This window comes from Beta vulgaris, chromosome 4 (genome assembly GCF_026745355.1).
Source record: "Beta vulgaris subsp. vulgaris cultivar EL10 chromosome 4, EL10.2, whole genome shotgun sequence".
NCBI classification, from domain to species: domain Eukaryota; kingdom Viridiplantae; phylum Streptophyta; class Magnoliopsida; order Caryophyllales; family Amaranthaceae; genus Beta; species Beta vulgaris.
Genome location: NC_079205.1, coordinates 39,825,270 through 39,844,322, shown reverse-complemented (window position 1 = coordinate 39,844,322; position 19,053 = coordinate 39,825,270). Strand labels below are relative to the sequence as shown.

The 19,053-nt window shown below is 36.7% G+C and overlaps 2 protein-coding genes across 2 annotated transcripts; both read left to right on the top strand.

Moving 5' to 3' along the window:
• The first annotated feature begins 3,366 nt into the window (after positions 1 to 3,366).
• Positions 3,367 to 5,742, top strand: LOC125496662 (uncharacterized). The gene is made up of 2 exons (XM_048642183.1): positions 3,367 to 4,012; positions 5,648 to 5,742. The coding sequence occupies exons 1-2, from the start codon at positions 3,367 to 3,369 to the stop codon at positions 5,740 to 5,742; spliced, it is 741 nt and encodes a 246-aa protein (XP_048498140.1).
• Positions 5,743 to 12,772: 7,030 nt separating this feature from the next.
• LOC104891263 (phytoene synthase 2, chloroplastic) lies at positions 12,773 to 17,067 on the top strand. The gene is given in 8 exon segments (XM_010676929.4): positions 12,773 to 13,087; positions 13,711 to 14,253; positions 14,441 to 14,491; positions 14,991 to 14,999; positions 15,002 to 15,159; positions 15,724 to 15,959; positions 16,084 to 16,276; positions 16,426 to 17,067. Coding segments are annotated over 7 exon segments (1,251 nt in total). The 5' UTR covers positions 12,773 to 13,087; positions 13,711 to 13,826; the 3' UTR covers positions 16,603 to 17,067.
• Positions 17,068 to 19,053: the final 1,986 nt, after the last annotated feature.

The following is a 19,053-nucleotide window of genomic DNA, read 5'->3' as shown; positions in this document are numbered from 1 at the left end:
CTAAAGGTCGAGGTCCATACAATTACAAAATTGGTGGTCAAAATCATCACTTAATAGGAACTTTATTGCCTGCTGATGGTGCAAGACCAAAGTTTTCCCAACTTTACATATATGATGCTGAGGATGAAATAAAGAACATGAGAACAGCTGCAAGGTACAACATACTAAATGGATTTAAGTATCATTTTCACATTAATTGTTTAATTTGCATATTCTGTTTCGGATTCTAACTCATTTTTCATTATGTCTTACCATTACGTCAAACCCTGACAAGTTTGATGATCGCTTAGTCGCACAATTACAAAATATGTTAGATCATAATAACCCTTTAACTCATAATTTAAGAATGGCTATGGATAGGTTTGCATTTAACACGTGTGAGAATTTTAAATTAAAACTTATTGGCAAAAGAGAGTCTGATGGAAGAACTTACAATTTGCCAACAACATCGTCAGAAGTAGCTGCACTTATTGTAGGAGATATTGATAGTGCCGACAAAAGAGATATAATTATCGAAACGAAGGGTGGAAAGCTATAGCAAATTTCCGCTTCATCCTTCTTACCTCGCTATGCAATATCCACTATTATTTCCATACGGAGAAGATGGATTTAGAACAGATATTATGCATAGAGATAAGACTCCAACAGACGGTTCAACAGGAAAGAGATTTAAACTCACAATGCATGAGTTTTTTGCATACAGAATACAAGATCGAGCTCTGGAGGCGGCAACAATACTATTATCTCGGAGGTTGCTACAACAATTCTTAGTAGATGCTTACACAATGATTGAAGCTGAAAGGTTGTCTTTTCTTAGACACAACCAACAGAGCTTGAGAGCCGCGAACGTCAAGAATTTAAGAGGTGCTGTCGAAAGAGGTGAAACAGAAGGATCTTTGACTGGAAGTCGTATAGTATTGTCAGCTTCCTTCACAGGAGAACATAGTTATATGAGAGAAAACTATCAAGATGCGATGGCTATTTGCAGATGTTATGGTTATCCAGATTTATTCATAACATTTATGTGTAATCCTAAGTGGCCAGAGATTACTAGATTTGTAAAAAAAAAAAAAAAAGAGGCCTAAGGTCAGAGGATAGGCCAGACATCATATGCCAAGTTTTTAAGATGAAACTAGACCAGCTGGTGAAAGATCTGAAAGATCGCGAAATATTAGGCAGGGTTAGGGCTGGTATGTTAGACATCGTCCTTATTTCTATTATTATTATTATATGTTAGTTTAAATTGGATTGTTATCATTATATATTGTATTTAATTTTAATATCAAAACTTATTTTGCTGTCTACTTATTTTCAATGGTTTATACAGTTGAATTCCAAAAGTGTGGTTTGCTGCACGCTCATATTTTGTTGTTCATGCATCAGGAAGACAAATACCCTGTTGCTTTAGATATTGATAAGATTATTTGTGCTGAGTTTCCCGACAAATGTGAAGATCTAGAACTATATCAAGCCGTAAGTGAGTACATGATGCACGGTCCATGTGGGTCAGCAAATGCAAATGCTCCGTGTATGATTGACAAGCAATGCAGTAAGCATTTTCCCAAGAGGTTCAATGATGCAACTAGAGTAGATGATGAAGGATATCCAGTGTATAGGCAAAGAGATAATAGATCTATGGTTGAGAAGAGTGGGGTTCATCTTGATAATCGATATTTTGTTCCGTATAATGCTGAATTGCTTCGTAAATATCAAGGAAACATAAACGTTGAATGGTGTAACAATCTAGATAATTAAATATTTGTTCAAATATATAAACAAGGGTATGATAGGGTTACAGTGTGGCTTATCAAGATAAACAGAAAGAAGGTGAAGCTAAAGAAATAGATGAAATAAAGATGTACTATGATTGCCGATATATTTCGGCGTGTGAAGCAATTTGGAGGATTTTTGGATTCAGCATACATTATCGAACCCTGCTGTTGAAAGATTAATTTTCATCTACCGGAGAACAAACGTTTTGTTTAAGACCATGCGGATGTGGAATCTGTACTAGAAGACCTCATATTGACAATACGAAATTCCTACTTGGATGCAATGTAACCAAAATATGAAGAAGCTAGGGAGCTTACTTATGTGGAGTTCCCTACAAAATTTGTTTGGAAACAGGCACAGAGAGATGGACACCAGAGTCGGTTCACAATAGGACGAATCTACCAGTCTCACCAGGATCTGGAGAGAAGTTCTACTTAGAACTTTATTAATTTTGTAAAAGGCGCGACATGCTACGAAGACATTAGAACGGTTGATGGTGTAGTTGTATCCTACATTCAAGGAAGCTTGCTAGCAAGGGGTTTACTTGATGATGACAAGGAATATGTATGCAATAACAGAAGCAAGTTTTAGAGAATCAGGTATTATCTAAGACATTTGTTCTCTAGTTACTATTATCTGGTAGCATGTCGAAGCCGGAGGAAGTTTGGCAAAGACATGGCAGTTATTATCTGATGACATCTTACAAGCAGCTTGTTCAAAAAAATAAAGGTAAAACTACGAAAATTTTTTAGTCAAAAACGATATACTTTTTAGCAACGTGCATTCTTAATATAGGTTACTATTTTTTAAAAAATATTTCACAGACCTCCATTTAGCTGACGATCAAATTGAAGCTTTTGCATTGGCTGAGATTGAAACCATGCTCCAAAGTAATGGTAGCAGCTTGCTAGATTCAGTGAAATGCCTTTCCGATGAACTAATCATGTTTGAAGGACAAAACAAGCTTATAGCAGATGAGCTTTCATATGACATTGAGGAAATGACCTTGGAACACGACAAATTGTATAAAGGTTTAACTGATGAGCAGTCGATGATTTATCGAGAAGTATTGGATGTTGTGTCGAGTGAAGAAGGAGGTTATTTTTCGTTTACGGCTATGGAGGGAGGGTAAAACTATGTTTGGAAACATTATGTGCTGCAATAAGAAAGAAGGGCGAATTGTATTGCCAGTAGCTTCGAGTGGAATTGCTTCTCTCCTCCTTCCACGTGGAAGAACAGCTCATTCTAGATTTGGTATCCCTTTGAATGTAAATGAATTCTACTTGCGCCGAATTCGCCCTGGTCGGATGGCTACTCTTCTCATTAAGACAAAACTAATCATTTGGGATGAAGCTCCAATGATGCATAAGTATTGTTTTGAAGCACTTGGTAGAAGATTGAGGGCCATAATGAGGTCCGTTGATAGGGATAACTTGCATCGACCATTTGGAGGTAGAGTGATAGTATTCGGTGGTGATCTCAGGCAGATATTACCAGTTGTACCAAAGGGATACTGGGCAGGATATCGTGTTCGCCACCGTTAATTCGTCTTACTTATGAGATTCGTGTAAGGTTCTAAGATTTACTCGCAATATGAGATTACAATCAGGTTCCTCGAAACCTTCTGTTGATGAATTGGGAGAATTCTCAAAGTGGATACTAAGCGTAGGAGATGGAAATGATGGGGGTCCTAATGATGGTGAAGCCGTCATCGAGGTTGCAAAAGATATCCTTATAGATCCTGGGGCCGATCCAATTTCAGCAATTGTTGAAAGCACGTATCCAGACCTACTGGAGCATATTTGGGAAGCTAAATATTTTCAGGAAAGAGCTATTTTGGCCCCAACAAATGAGATAGTGGAGATAGTAAATGATAATGTTCTATCTACTATTCTAGGAGAAGAGAAAGTCTATTGGAGTTCGGATGCTATAAGCAAAGAGGAAGGAAACTTTGGAGTCCACGAAATATACTCCAATGAATTCCTCAATACAATAAAATGCGCTGGTTTCCCAAATCATAGCATACGAGTAAAGGTTGGTGCACCGGTTATGCTTCTACGGAATATTGATCAAACATCTGGATTATGTAATGGCACAAGGTTAGTCGTCCATCATTTAGGTAATCGTGTTATTGAAGCTACTGTTATTTCCGGAAGTAATGTGGGTGCAAAAGTTTTTATCCCAAGAATGACATTGACGTCGTCGGACTCCACCAAGTTTCCTATCAGATTTCAGAGAAGTCAATTTCTTTTAATGGTTTGTTTTGCTATGACTATAAATAAAAGTCAAGGAAAATCTTTGTCTCATGTAAGCTTGTATCTCCCGAGACCTGTTTTTAACCACGGCCAATTTTATGTTGTTGTTTCCAGAGTTACGAGCATAAAAGGTTTGGAGATTCTTCCTTTTGACAAAGAACACGGAGTGCGTACAAGTACAACAAATGTAGTTTATAAGGAAGTGTTTTCAAACATATAGATTGCGTTAAAATATCATACGTATAATTAATGATTTGATCCCTTCATATATGATGATTTTATGATGTTCCGTTATTTGCATCATTTTGATTGTTTTTATTGCTCATTAGTTATGCTATAAAGCAATTAATATCCGTACATTATACACGGGTCCTAAAATTAGTGTTAATCAAACACAAAATCTAAAATCTAACCAGAAAGTCGGCAGGTTTTGGAGCATTAGCTTTTTTAAGTCCAACTTCATATTATGTTAATCCTACTTATATTATACCCCACCAAGAGGAAAAGAATAGGAAAAAAAAGGTATAGTAATAAAAAACGCATATTCTTCATTCCAAAATCTACCCAAATAGGAATAGATGAGCAAAGAAAGCAAAAGAGATATGTGGAATCTGAACTCATAAGCTAATTGATAGCCACGTGGAAGGGTCATCAAATCAGGACAAGATAACGTTATCATCATCAAATTTAAACCTTTAAAAAAAGTGGAGCAAGATGAATGGATATGGCTTATGGCCTACACAAATTATTATAATAGACGGTCTAATTTTAATATAAAATTAGACAATGCAAACCTACGTTCTCCTAAGAAGCCCATTCAATTTCTCTCTAACCTAACACTATTTTTAGGTATCTTGCACCATCCTAGTCGTCCATTCTCTTCTCCTTCTTTTATTTCCCTTCTAATTTTGAATTAGAACAAACAATTTTTAAAAATAGTCCATCAGTCTTACAAAATGGATTAAGCTAGTCACTAAATGGATTAAATCAGTCACTAAATGAATTAAAGAATGTTATTATTGAATAGATTAAACTGGTCACTAAATAGATTAAAATGGTCACTAAATAGATTAAAGTAGTCACTATATTAAGAAATATGATCTATTCTCTTCTTAATATTGGGCTTGGACCGCGCCTACTTTTAAATTAAAAGTAGACGGTCTCTTACAAGACCAACTGTATGGCCTATAGGTAATGGGTCATCACTTGAATTAGGGGAAAGGGGGGGAGTAATGCAAGTGCCACGATCATCTTGGAGTGGGCCCAGAGGTCGTGTTGCATTGTCGACGTAGCAAAATTTAAATGAGGAAGAATTGTAATTGGAATTTTGGAGAAAAAGTGGTGATGCATTTGTTTTTGTAATTACTTTAAAACTATGGCCCTCGTGGTGGGTTTGGGTCCATCTAATGCAAAAAGAGCAAATGGCTGGGGCCCGCACAACATGTGGTCTATACTCGGAATGTAACTAGAAGGGGGTGGTACTGAAAAAATGTCTTTCTATAAAATGTGTACCCTACTCGTATACCATTTTTTAATATTCAATTAGTTTTTAGGTTCGGGTTATACTTCAAGTAAGGAAAACTTCTATTTATCAATATTGTACTTTAAATTTTTTGAAGGCAAATACAAGTCTCCAGATGAGCTTATTAATGATATAGTGTTTAATGTTGCTGCAAGAGTGAATGACAGCATGAAAAATCTGTTGTATAGATAATTGTTGGGTTTTGTAGTTATAGTTCATATGTTTAGGATAAGTTCATGATAGGTTAATCTTCTCAACCCTTCCTAGAAGGTGGGAAAAGATTGGTTCTAAAGCTGTAATATCCTAATCATGATGCTGTAGTTGATGTATTGGTGTTTGTAAACCTTTTTTTGGTTATCAATAACAATTTTGAATTTCCCAAAAAAAAAAATATTGCACTTTAAAATGATAACACTAAATACAGCTTAGTTTGATGGTTAAAACTTTTGTATGTGAATTTGAGGTCACGGGATTGAAACCTACACTATGTAATTTCTAATTTTTTTTTTATTGTACATGGATTACATGAACTAAAATTCTCCTTAGGAGAGCGTCACGTGACACCGTTCCTTGTTAGGAATGCCTTTAATATATTTTGCCCCCCTTCCCATTATAAATTACAAATTCACTTACAAATCAAAGGGGGCTTCAAACAACAATACCAAAAATATAATTATAACAATCACTCACAAGTCAACTAAAATCATTAATCACTAAAATGAGGAAACTTTATAAAAACTTAAAAATTCACTTACAAACTACAACCTATGAAAAAATTGACTTGAAATCAAAGTGTCCACTTTCTTTACAATTTATGAAGTATTGTACTTAATTCAAAAATCAACTAAAAAATTATAATATTAGAAATCATAAATAAATTCAATAAAATTTCTATTTTGTTCATAGAATTTAACTTTGAAAAGTAAAAAAAAAAAAAAACAAAAAGAATGGTGAGAGACTTAAGTGATAGAAACTAAACCAATCAAATTTTACAACTAAAAACAATTATACTTTGTATGTCTAATGTTCAAATTTTGACTCTTATGCCGAAGAAAATCGAGTTTCTGTTTCGAAAAAATTCAAGCACGCATCGCGTGCAAAAAATTCTAGTATATTTATATCGAAAGTGGTTAGTGTGGAATAAATAATAATGTAGGAGTAGCATAGTTGAAACAAATTGGGGTTGATCTTGTAAGCGAACGCCTACTTTTAATTTAAAATTAAGTAACAGTTTAAATCCAAAATTAGAAGAGAACGAACCACCTTTATAAATATAGTGTCTAGTTTAATCAATTCGGTGACCAGTTTTATCCATTCAGTTTTCACATTATTTAATCCATTTAGTGACTAGCTTAATCCATTTTGTAAGACTATTGGGATGATTCTTAAAATAGTCTATTGTACTACGAGATTCAAAGGGAAACAAAAAAAGGGACGACTAGGTTGTTGCGAGATTATGAGGATAGTGTTCGGTTAGATTAAGATGTATTAAGCTTGTTAAGAGAATGTAGGTATGGGTTTTTTTAAAAAAAATTATGTTATAGGCTTGTTAAGAGAATGTAGGTTTAGTTTATCTAATTTATTATAATTTGACGATAAGCTATACGATTGGAATACTAATCATTTTGAATTTATTCTCATTGAGTCATATTCTAGTTTATCGTCAATTAATATATACTAGAAAATTAAACAAGTCATTAGTATTAAATGTAACACCCCTAAGTGTGTAGGAGCCTGCTAGTAGATATTGTCCTCTTTGGGCCTAACCCGCAAGGTTTTGCTTTGGAGCTGAACCTAAGTTCTACCCAAAAGGTCTCTACTAGGTTAAGGTGTCCACCTCTAAATAAAAAAAGGTTTCGTTCTCCTCAACTTTTGATGTGGGATAGCCAAGATCTTAGGCACCTTCTCTACTCCTTTAAGGAGTCTACGTTCCCGTAGGCACAATAGGACATCGAAATGGGCCCTGGCTCTGATAACATCTGGGTTAGACAATTGAGTGCCCTAACTATCCAGCCCAACTTCCTAGATGAAATAAGAGAGGGTTATCCTGGGGATGTGAAACTTGAGTGAGTCAAAGTGAAACTTAAGGAGGGAAAGGCAGAAGGGTTTGACATCTATGAAGATGGGAGTATATGCTACAAGGGTCGGTGGTGTGTACCGCAAAAATGTGAGGAGTTGAAGAAAAAGATAATGAGTGAAGGTCATAACACGAACTATTCCATCCACTCAGGAGAGAGAAGTTATATATGGACCTCAAAATAATGTTTAATGGTCTGGAATGAAGAGGGTATTAGCCGAGTTTGTTTTCAAATGTTTGACGTGTCAGAAGGTTAAAAGTGAACACAAGAGACATGAAAGAAAAATCCAACCTCTAGACATTCCAACATGAAAGTGGGATTTGATATCCATGGACTTCGTCGTAGCCTTACCTAGGAGTCGGGGAGGCAATAATATAATATGGGTGATAATGACCAAGACTGCAAGGTTCATACTAATGAAAGACACGTGGAGTATGGAAGCCCTAGCCAAAGCATATGTTAAACATGTCATTCGATTGCATGGAGTACTCACGAGTATAGTATCTGATAGGGATTTGCGATTCCTTTTGAATTTCTGGAAAAAGATCCAAGAAGCATTTGGTAGTGAGCTATTGATGAGTATAACCTTTCACCCAGCTACAGACGGTCAGATAGAAAGAACGATTCAGACCTTGGAAGACATGTTAAGAGCTTGTGCCTTTGAATACCAAGGATCATGGGAAGACCATTTGAACCTCATAAAGTTCTCATACAACAGTTATCATGTTAGTATTAAAATGGCTCCATTCGAAGCACTGTATAGGAGAAAGTGTCGTAGTTCCTTGTGTTGGAACGACATTAGTGACACTATGGTGTTAAGTCCTGAAATTATTCGAGAGACTGTTGATCAAGTCCGAGTCATTCAAGAGAAGATTAGGGCTGCACAGGACAGGCAAAAATCCTATGCGGATCAAAAGCAAAGGGAAGAGAATTATGAAGTTGGTGAAAAAGTGTTGCTTGAGATGTCCCCAGTGAAAGGAATGATGCGATTTGGGAAGAAAGGGAAACTAAGCCCTAAGTTCATGGGACCATATTAGATTTTGGCATGAGTAGGCAAAGTGGCTTATCGCTTAGAATTTCCCAATGAGTTTGAAAGGGTCCACAACGTATTTCACATATCCTAGCTCCGGAAATACATACCTGACAAGTCGCATGTCCTAGAACCCGAAATCGTCGAGTTAAATAAAACCTTGTCCGATGAGGAGAAACCCATCAAGATCCTAGACCACAAGGTGCGTAGTACGAGAAATAAGGACGTCAAAATTGTGAAGGTGTTGTAGAGAAAATAAGAAAACTGACGAAGCCACATGAGAAACAAAAAGATGCCATGCGTCTCAAGTACCCTGAGCTTTTTCAAAAGGTAGGTGAGTTACGGGGATGTAACTTTTCTTTTAAGGGGGGAAGAATGCGATAGAATTTTGCGCTTCCACCCTAAAGTTTGCTAAAGTATGTTAAGTTGTTATTTATGCGTATTTATTGCTTATGTGACTTGCGAAAATTAGAAAATGCTTGTTAAACATTGGGACTTAGAAGTGCAAAAGATCATCGTTAAAACTGACTACCCCAAAGTTTCGGGACGAAACTTCCTTTAAGGGGGGAACTTGGAAGCCTGTAATACTCCATGTTTTTTGGGAGTTATTCTTTTATAAAATAAGAAAATAAAAAAATAAAGTGAAAGTATTTTAATATTATTTACAGAAAAATATAGTTTGGATAAACCTACAGTTATAATTTAAATATAAAACCTACTTTTCTACCTAATTATATTTTAATTCGATTTTGTTTTATTTTCCAAATAAATAATATAAGAAATTGTTTTTGGAAACAAATCCTATTAAACCTAGGTTACTCATGTTATAAATAGGAGAGAAAAAAAACCTAAGCTTACAATCAATTGTTTTCTCTCATTCTCCCTCAAAGATTTTTCTCGTCACTCTCTCACCATTCTTCTTCCTCCTCCTTCGCACTATTTCTTCTTCACTCCCCTGAACTTTCGTCAACCTTCAAGTGTTATGTGAGACTGCGTGTGTGGGTCGATGCGGTCGAGGCAAGTTGAGCGACTGTGTGTGCGAGCATCAGAGCGAGTCGAGCGACTGTCGTGCGAGACTCAAGGGTTCTATAGTGTGTGTGTGCGAAGCAAGTGCGGGACTCGAGGAGTGCGTGTTTGAGTGTTGGGCGAGGTTGTGAACGTTCGAGGCGAGGGGTTGTGTGTGCTAGGGTTGCGAAGCACGAGTGTTATTAGAGTTATGGTAAGTATATTATATTAGAATCCTTGACTTATAAGGAAACGAGTATAGTTTCCTTATGATATTAGGTAAGTATCTTTATTAGGATTCTAGGGTTAGCTTATTGTCCAAGGTCATTGTACTATATAAATAGGGTTGTACCCATATCATTCAATAACAAGAAATTTAGTTGTTCTGCAAGCCGTTTCCCAAATTCTAAACCTTAACATGGTATCAAGAGCAAGTTAAAATCTTGGGTAAAAACTCGTTCTCTTGCCGGTGGGTTTGAGATTTAAACCCACCGGCCAAATTATTTCCGTCAAAGTTGAGATTTTTTTTGCCGCCGTCGTGGTGTCTTTGTTGCTTTACTGTGTGTGTGTGTGATCGACTTTCTCACGTGTGAGTGTTTTGTCTTTCTCCAATAAATTATGTTTTTTGTTTTGTCTTCATGAAATCGCCTCACTAGGTTTGCTTTCTCTTCGGCCTGCGGGTGTGATCCATTTTCTGATGTTGTTCTCTACTGGTTGTCTTCGTGAAAGTGCGTCGCTGGGTTTCTTGCCTGCTACTGTGTTCTGGTTGTTGTTTTACGCATCTACTTTGTGCGATAACTATTTTTTTCATGTCTTCTTGATCTTGCTTGTGGTATATTGGAGGTGTGTGACCAAGACATGATCTTGTTCGGTTGATGCGGTTGTACATCGTTTCTACAAAACCGTAGTTGGGTCCCTCGTTGGGTTGGTGTGGTTACGCATCGTTATTGTGATGGGTTATGGTGGCCCATCCAAGCTATTGTGTTGGTGCTATTCTGCATCGTGTTGGTGCGAGTGCGTTTTGTATTCTCTCGCTGGGTTTGCTCTGCGGATGTGAGATTTTTTTTATGTCTTCTTGATCACCGATTTACCTGTCGTGTGGTTTGTCTTCATTAATTTTTTTCGTATAGGTGTTGGTTGTGTTTTCCGGCTGGGTTTGCTTTGCGCACCTGTCACGCTCTCTATTATTATTACCTGCTGTCTTCTGCTTTGACAGTGTGCCAGTCTGCTCCCTTCTGTTGTTAACTGTTGTTTGTCTACAGCTACTGTTGTTTATCCACTGCTGTTGTCGGTTGACTTTGCCATTACTTTGTCTTATTCGCTCACCTTCTTCAGACCTTATGTTCTCTGGTTGGTTTATTTCGCGCGTCTGTGCTGGTCGTTATTCTCCTGGTTTGTTTTCAATTTTTTTCAAAGGCACGTTTTTTTTCTCTCCTATTTGGTTCTGCGGGTACTCGTGTGTACTCCCGTTTGTACGAGTGCACGTGTGCTGTCGGTCTATTCTTCGTTTCTTAATATGTTCTACTCGTGCATACTATTGTTGCTGTCTGCGGTTGTGCATCGTTGATGACCTAAGTGACGAATTGGATCATGAAGGTTGATTGGTTGTCCATAATCCAAAAAGGGTATTTCTTGGTTGTCCCTAATCCAAAATGGTGTTTATTGGTTGTCTGGTTATTGATGAAGTTGATTGATTCACGTCTTATTGGTCTCCTAATAATTCTTGTATATATATATTTTTTTCAATCGTAGTGTTCGTCTTACTACCCTGCGATTAAGGGGGAGTATTAGAGTTATGGTAATTATATTATATTAGAGTCCTAGACTTATAAGGAAACGAATATAGTTTTCTTATGATATTAGGTAAGAATCTTTATTAGGATTCTAGGGTTAGCTTATTGTCCAAGGTCATTGTACTATATAAATAGGGTTTTACCCATATCATTCAATAACAAGAAATTTAGTTGTTCTACAAGCCGTTTCCCAAATTCGAAACATTTGACATGGTATCAAGAGCCAGCGTGACAGAAAGGTCACAGGTTCGAATCTCATCCACCCCTCCTTTTTCAGTGGAACATTTAGCACTAGGTATGAGGAAGACCTGTGCTGCATTCAAACTTCAAGCCCAAAGGGCTCTTGCGTGAGGGGCGTGATAGAGTATAAATCTATTCATGGGGTCTCAACCATTAGCTTAAGCTTTTGGTTTAGTTGGCCCTTTGACAAGTGTTGTGTGCCGGTGTGTGCGGGTGGTTGGTGCGAGTGACTCGAGGGTGTGTGCGAGGATGTGCAACGCGAAGTGTGGTGTGCGAGTCATTATCGCTGCCGAGTCAAGTTGTTGTGTGCAAGGCCTGCGCGCGGTGCTGTGTGAATGTGGGTCGAGCGAAGTGTGACTCGCCGGTCGTGTGGTGTTGTGTGGTGGTCGTCTGGTGGTCATTCTCTTTCTTTTCTTCTTTAAATTAATTTATTAATCTAATTTTGTTATTATTATGTTTCTTTAATTAAGTTTTGTAATTATGAGTGAAAAAGGGGAGAAGGTGCCTAAGACTTGGCTATCCGACATCGAAAGTTGAGGAGAAAGAAACCTGATTTATTAAGAGGTGGACACCTCAACTTAATATAAGCCTTTTGGGTAGGACTTCGGTTCTGCACTAGAGCAAAACCTTGCGGGTTAGGCTTAAAGAGAACGATATATACTAGTAGGCTCCGACACACGTAAAGGTGTTACATTTGATAGGATCAATTTTAACTCACTAGATTATATCTTTTACATAATTACCCCTATTGTGGATTACGAGTACAACATTTAAACCCAAACTCCTCTGAAATTAATCATCTAACAGAATACCAATTAACCCTCGCCAACATAAAACCGATCCATCTAGTTCATCACCTAAAAATAATCCCAACTTGATTTTAACCGAACTCCCTATTTGCCACCTCAATGGACTCTAATCCGTTCCACGAGTGCTTTAGCTTTTAAAGCATCTTACTAGTCTATCAAAAACCAAACCGGATGAGCGGACAAGGTGCAAGCGCAATTGACCGCAGATTTTGGGGTCCAGACTCTAGACAAAACAAAAGCAAATAAAAAGATGCTGCCTCGACTGACATTAAGATGTGGTGGAGAGATAATAGAGGTTAATCACTCTGTTCACAAATTTCCTTCTCCAGTGCCAAGTTGACAATTCCAGAAATAAACCTTCACATTCACAGTTCACTATATAATCGAAAATTCCACTTTACAAAAAGGGCACTTAAAAAGAGGGTACAAAACCAGCAAGAAATTTTTTGCTGGGTGGGTCAAAATCAAGAACAAGGGCCAATATTATAGCAAGAATTTCGAATTTTATAGAAAGGGAACTCTTTTTGGAGTAGCTTAGTTTGCAAAATTCTGCCCGATTTTTCTAATTTCCATTTGAGACAGGTACGTTGAGCTCTCGTATATATATTCTTTTAAATTAGTGCGTTTAATTTGATAATGTTGCTTTTTTCAAATGGATATCCTTTATCCTTATTATTAGAAATCGTAAGTTTGGAGAAGAAAATCCATTGATAGGAGAGAAAGGAGAAAAAAAAAAACATTTATATTTATTCTTATATTCATAGAGAATATACAAAAAAAAACAATAGACTAACAACTTTATAACTAACCATCTAATTTTAATCCATTTTCTTATGCTGGGTTTAAGGGTGTTATGAGGGTGTGTTTTTATTATCTTTTGGAAGTTTAAAAACTTGTGCGGTGGGACAAAGACAAATCATCCTGAAATAGAAATAATCTTTGTAAGTTGTATTATAAAATGAGTTTAGCTATAAATTAAGTATAATTATTTAAGTTTTTACTTTAAAAGGATATAATTATGGACCGTAGTCCTGCAGTTAAGTATGGTCAATCTCATTTGAAAATTTAATGATTTTTTTTTTAAAATTTAATTAATTTATTTTCAAGTTTTTTTTCGGGAATGAAACTCATTTGGATATATCACTAATTATGATTGTATGATATTAATGGTATGTATTGTTTGCCTAATTTTGATTTATTTGCAGAAATTTGGAAGGATTCTACTTGGTTGCATTTTGGGATTGATCAAATCTTTTGAGAACTGTACATGTGTACAAAGGGGAGGAATATATAGAGCTTTAGTTTAGAAAAAAGAAACAGCATGCCTCTCAGTTTAGTATGGGTTGTATCCCCAAGTACAGAGGTGTATAGTGGATTTGGTGTCACAGAATCATTGGTGGGTCGTTCTATTTTCAATGGAAGGTCAAAGAAGATCTCTAGGAAACAAGAGAATTGGAATTCTTGGACATTCAATGTTGCAAAACAGCAAAAGAGAGGAGGATTTCCGGTGCTTTCGAGCATGGTGGCGAATCCAACAGGAGACATGACAGTTTTGTCGTCAGAGCAAAGGGTGTATGATGTGGTATTGAAGCAGGCAGCTTTGGTAAATAGGGAGTTGAGGTCGCGAGATGATCTTGATGTTGATGTGAAGCCAGATATTGCTGTTCCAGGGACTCTAAGCTTGCTTGGTGAGGCTTATGACCGGTGTGGTGAAGTTTGTGCTGAGTATGCCAAAACTTTTTACTTGGGTGAGTTTTGCTCCTTTTAGGAATAGAATCACTTAGAGGTTTTTTGAGGAAAAGGAAACAAAAAATTAGAATAAGGAACAAAGAAAGTGTCAAAAGAGAGACAGTTGCAAAAAATAAATTTTTCTGTATACTATTGTTTTTGGGGGTATGATTCTAACTATAAGTAGCATTGTTGTTAATGTCACAGGAACTCAGCTTATGACCCCTGTAAAGCGACAGGCTATATGGGCAATATATGGTAAGCAAATGGTTGTTTTATATGTTTCACTACTGATCTTGTAACACCTTGAGCATAATTTACCTGATATAGAACTTTTGATGCTTAATAACAAAAATAATTGCTTGGAAACGAGGTAACAAAACAAAAGTCGAAATAAGAGAGAGATTGTGCTTGGATGCTTGACTCTATCATACATCTAACGTCATTATAAAAAGAAGACAAGTTTCTTTTATCTGTTTTGCATTGAAAGGACATAGGATTCAGTTGCATAACCATAAGAATTTGAATTTTAAAATTGATATGCTGTTTATACTGTATCTAGCCACGTAATTCTGATTCGTTTGCTGTGGGAAGAAATCCTTGAGGTTGGCATTTTGACGAAATGTGAGCCATGTGATTGTTTTTCCCTTATTGCTTTGTAACCTGTTTTCCTTGCTGTTGAGGGTTGTGCCTTTGTTCGTCTTATAATGAATGTTCCTTTAGTTTTATTTCCTTAACATATTACATTTCTGTGCAGTGTGGTGTAGGAGGATGAGCTTGTTGATGGACCTAATGCTTCACATATAACACCTATGGCTTTGGATAGGTGGGAGGCAAGGTTAGAAGACCTCTTTAGAGGCCGTCCGTTTGACATGCTTGATGCTGCCTTATCTGACACTGTTACTAAGTTCCCAATTGATATCCAGGTTTGCCATTAATTCATAGAACAAGCCTATTCTGTGTAATTATTGTTCTTAGTATAAAAATTTTCAACAACACTTGCCAACTGCCTACTTGTAATTTCTGAAAAATTGCTTTGATAATAGCCGGATTCTTCATTTTAGCTCAGGTACCCGTATCGGATCCTTGACCCCCTACATAGGCATAGATACTTTGACACTTCATTGTGCCAAAATCATAGAACTTTCATATATTTGCCAAGTGGAACATTTAGACATGTACTCGCATACGACAAGAATACCTGAGTCCAAGTTACATAGAGGAACATAATGTTTCATTTAGGATGGAGGGATCAGAGAAGAGGGTTGCGAAACTGAAGCCCATTCAATTATACTCATTCTTGAAAACAGCTATGTTTTTTGATAATATAATTCTTAGTTACTTGTACTAATACTTATGTAAAAGATCCTCCTCAGTGTGTCATGTTGATTTGGATTTCTTCTCCTCAACAAGTAGACTTTTTTTTCTTCTCAGTCTCATCGTATGTATTGTTTATCGATTATTCTGACAATTTACTATTTGTCTGGCAGCCATTCAAAGATATGATTGAAGGAATGAGGCTGGATCTTAAGAAGTCTAGATACAAGAACTTTGACGAATTATACCTGTACTGCTATTATGTTGCTGGAACAGTTGGATTAATGAGTGTTCCTGTTATGGGCATAGCACCTGAATCAAAGGCATCAACAGAAAGTGTCTACAATGCTGCATTAGCATTAGGAATTGCCAATCAGCTGACCAACATACTTAGAGATGTCGGAGAAGAGTAAGTGCAACTAATAATGCTATCATTCTTAGTTACATATCCTCCTATTCTAGACTTAATTTTTTTGAAATTTTTTTGTAATAAAAGAAAGTTTCATACAACTTACTCTGATTGCTGGGTTCAGTGCCAGGAGAGGCCGTGTTTATTTGCCACAAGACGAATTGGCACAGGCAGGTCTTTCAGATGAAGATATATTTGCAGGAAAGGTTACGGATAAATGGAGGAATTTCATGAAGAAACAGATCAAGCGTGCCAGGATGTTCTTTGATCAAGCGGAAAATGGAGTTTCAGAACTCAGTGCAGCTAGCAGATGGCCGGTGAGCTGAATGAGCATATCATAATTTTACATATACTGCTCAAATTGCTGAAGTATTTTAATATACTGTTGATTTTATTTCTCCCTAAATTATAGAGTAAAGAAAGGTTGTATATCTAATTAAGACAACCAAATTGATATATATTTCAGGTGTGGGCATCATTGCTTTTGTACCGTCAGATACTGGATGAAATAGAAGTGAATGATTACAATAACTTCACAAAGAGGGCTTATGTTGGCAAAGCAAAGAAGCTGCTTTCGTTGCCGATTGCTTATGCTAGGTCCGTGGTTCCACCTAGATCAACTTCTAGCCTTGCGAAGGTGTAGAGACTAGAGTTCTAGTAAAGAATCATTGGCCAGAGTAGTTGATTACATTGTAAAGCATGAGCTGTGTATATACACTGAAAATACATATATTCGTAATTCTACAAAATTCTTTAGAAGTTGTACACCAGTAAACATGACGCACTTTTTGCTCGAAACCTTCGTGAAGCCTGTACTCGATCTTGCACTAGGATAGCAGGGGTGTTTGCAACCTTTTTGTGCCGACTTCATCAAGAATTTTGCTGAACAAATTGTAACACGGGGATCAAGCCTTTTTGTGGGGTTTTTTTTCTTCCAAATGGCAACATGTGACAAGATAAAAGTATTAAAATCAAACAATGAGAAAGGGAGCATTCCCAATTTTGCTATGCATAAATGTAAGTGAATTTCTGCTTAGCGACTAGTGTGGTAGTCAAATTGGTCTTTCAATGATGAATTTATACTTCAAATATATATTTTTTTGTTCAATGACCTGAAATTCATCATAATATCCTTGAGAAAAATTGTGAATACTTTTCATAAATCCAACAATAAGACTAGATGTCTTGTTGTGTAAAATTATATATGGAAAAGGCATTAAACAAATTATGTAGACATGACTTTACTAACCCAATACAAATTAATGATACCAACAAAATGACCCCACTGGATATCCGATCTAAGACTCGTGGAGACCCCGAAATTGACCGAAGACTCGAATAACTCAACCTGAACTATAGTGTATGATTCTCCACTAGGAAATGAACCAACTATTAATTTTATATTGTTCTAATACTTTGTTATTGACTTTAATATTATCAGTTATTTATAATAATTGACTGAAAATATTTTCATTTAAATATTAATCATTTTAAAATTCAAATATTTACTTAACCTAAACAAACTCGACGCGACCTGATATCACCTAAAAATAAGCTTATATGAATACCAAAATAGACCAACCCAAAGATACCCGACATGTATACAACCCAAAAGGTTCGTTTGCCACCTCAATATTTTACGAGTATTAAATTCGAATTTTGAAAATTTTCATAATCAATTCAAAATCTTAACAATTTTTTTATATATTAAATAATTATTAAGAACAAAATTTAAGATTTTTTATTAAAATAATATATTCTTTACAATAAATTTCACAAATGATTAAGGCAGATTTTTTTTGAGAGCTTCAAATGTGGTAATTTTGGTTTTATAATGGCTTCCTGGTTCCAAACAATCGACATTGGTTCCAAATTATTAGAGTTTGAATTAATGGCCATGAAATTATTTTACTTTATATTGGCGTTATTGAGCCCACCTAGTGTTTCGAATAACCCATTTGCCCAATATGTATCTTAATGTAGGCATATTTCTGCGCAAATTCTTATACCTGGCCAACTACACCTATATTTATAGGTGTTGCCGACCCATATATAAAAGGAAAATTTTCAAATGAGAGGACTCAACTATTCCATATTTTCTTTATTAGTCCCTCTCTATACGTTCCATGTTTAACAGTTTGTGATTTTATAGGTCCTGATTTACTTTAAACCGGTTAAGAAGGTTTTGTTTTTTTTTTTTTTAAAAAATGCAGGTTACACCTCTTCTCCTTCCTTCACCCCTCTCCCTCTGCATTAGCTGGTCGGAAATAGGGGTTGAGCCACACTGCCCCGCCTTCCCAGCCTGACCCCTCATTCTCTCACGCAGCATCTCTCTCTCCCTCTCTCCTCCCAACCCCACCCCAACCTCTAGCTTCACTCCTTGTTCTCTATTCTCCCCCCTCACAATCTTTCCTTCTCCTTCGCAAAAGAAACTGCCGCATCAGCACTTGGACGGAAAACAGGGGCAGAGCCACCCTTGTCGCCGCCTTTCCCACCTCACCCCTCATTCTCTCATACAATATCTCTCTCACTCTCTCCTCCCAACCCCACCCCAATCTCCAGCCTCACCCCCATTCTCTCTCCTCTACCCTCGCCGAACCTTACCACTGAACGCCGCAGTGCCGCAAACGTTGCCTCGCAAACTTGAATCCATAGGATTGGAAATTCCTAGCAGAATAAGGGTGTTATATGCATTTTTGAGGGTTGGTTGTTGCACTGGTGCTAAGGTTGTTCTGGTGCTTCTCACTAGTGCTGCAACGCAGTTACCGCTGCTCATCCTCTTTCCTCCTCTCCCAAATCTACCGCCTCTTTTTCATTCTCCGGTCTTATTATTAATGGCAATAAGCTGGGGGGAGTTTTCTTAGGTTAACGACATTGGATGACCATAGTTTCGTATTGGTTAATGGCAACAAGCTGAAATTTTCGTACAGCCATGGTGAAATGAAAGAAAGGAGAGGAAATGACAAGTTCATGGGAGATTTAAATGGGGGGCTGACATTTTAAAACTCATGTGATAGCAAGTGACATTTAACCTGCTATATTAAGTTGCTTACTTGTCAGGTCCTATAAAAATCACAAGATATTAAACTTGGAA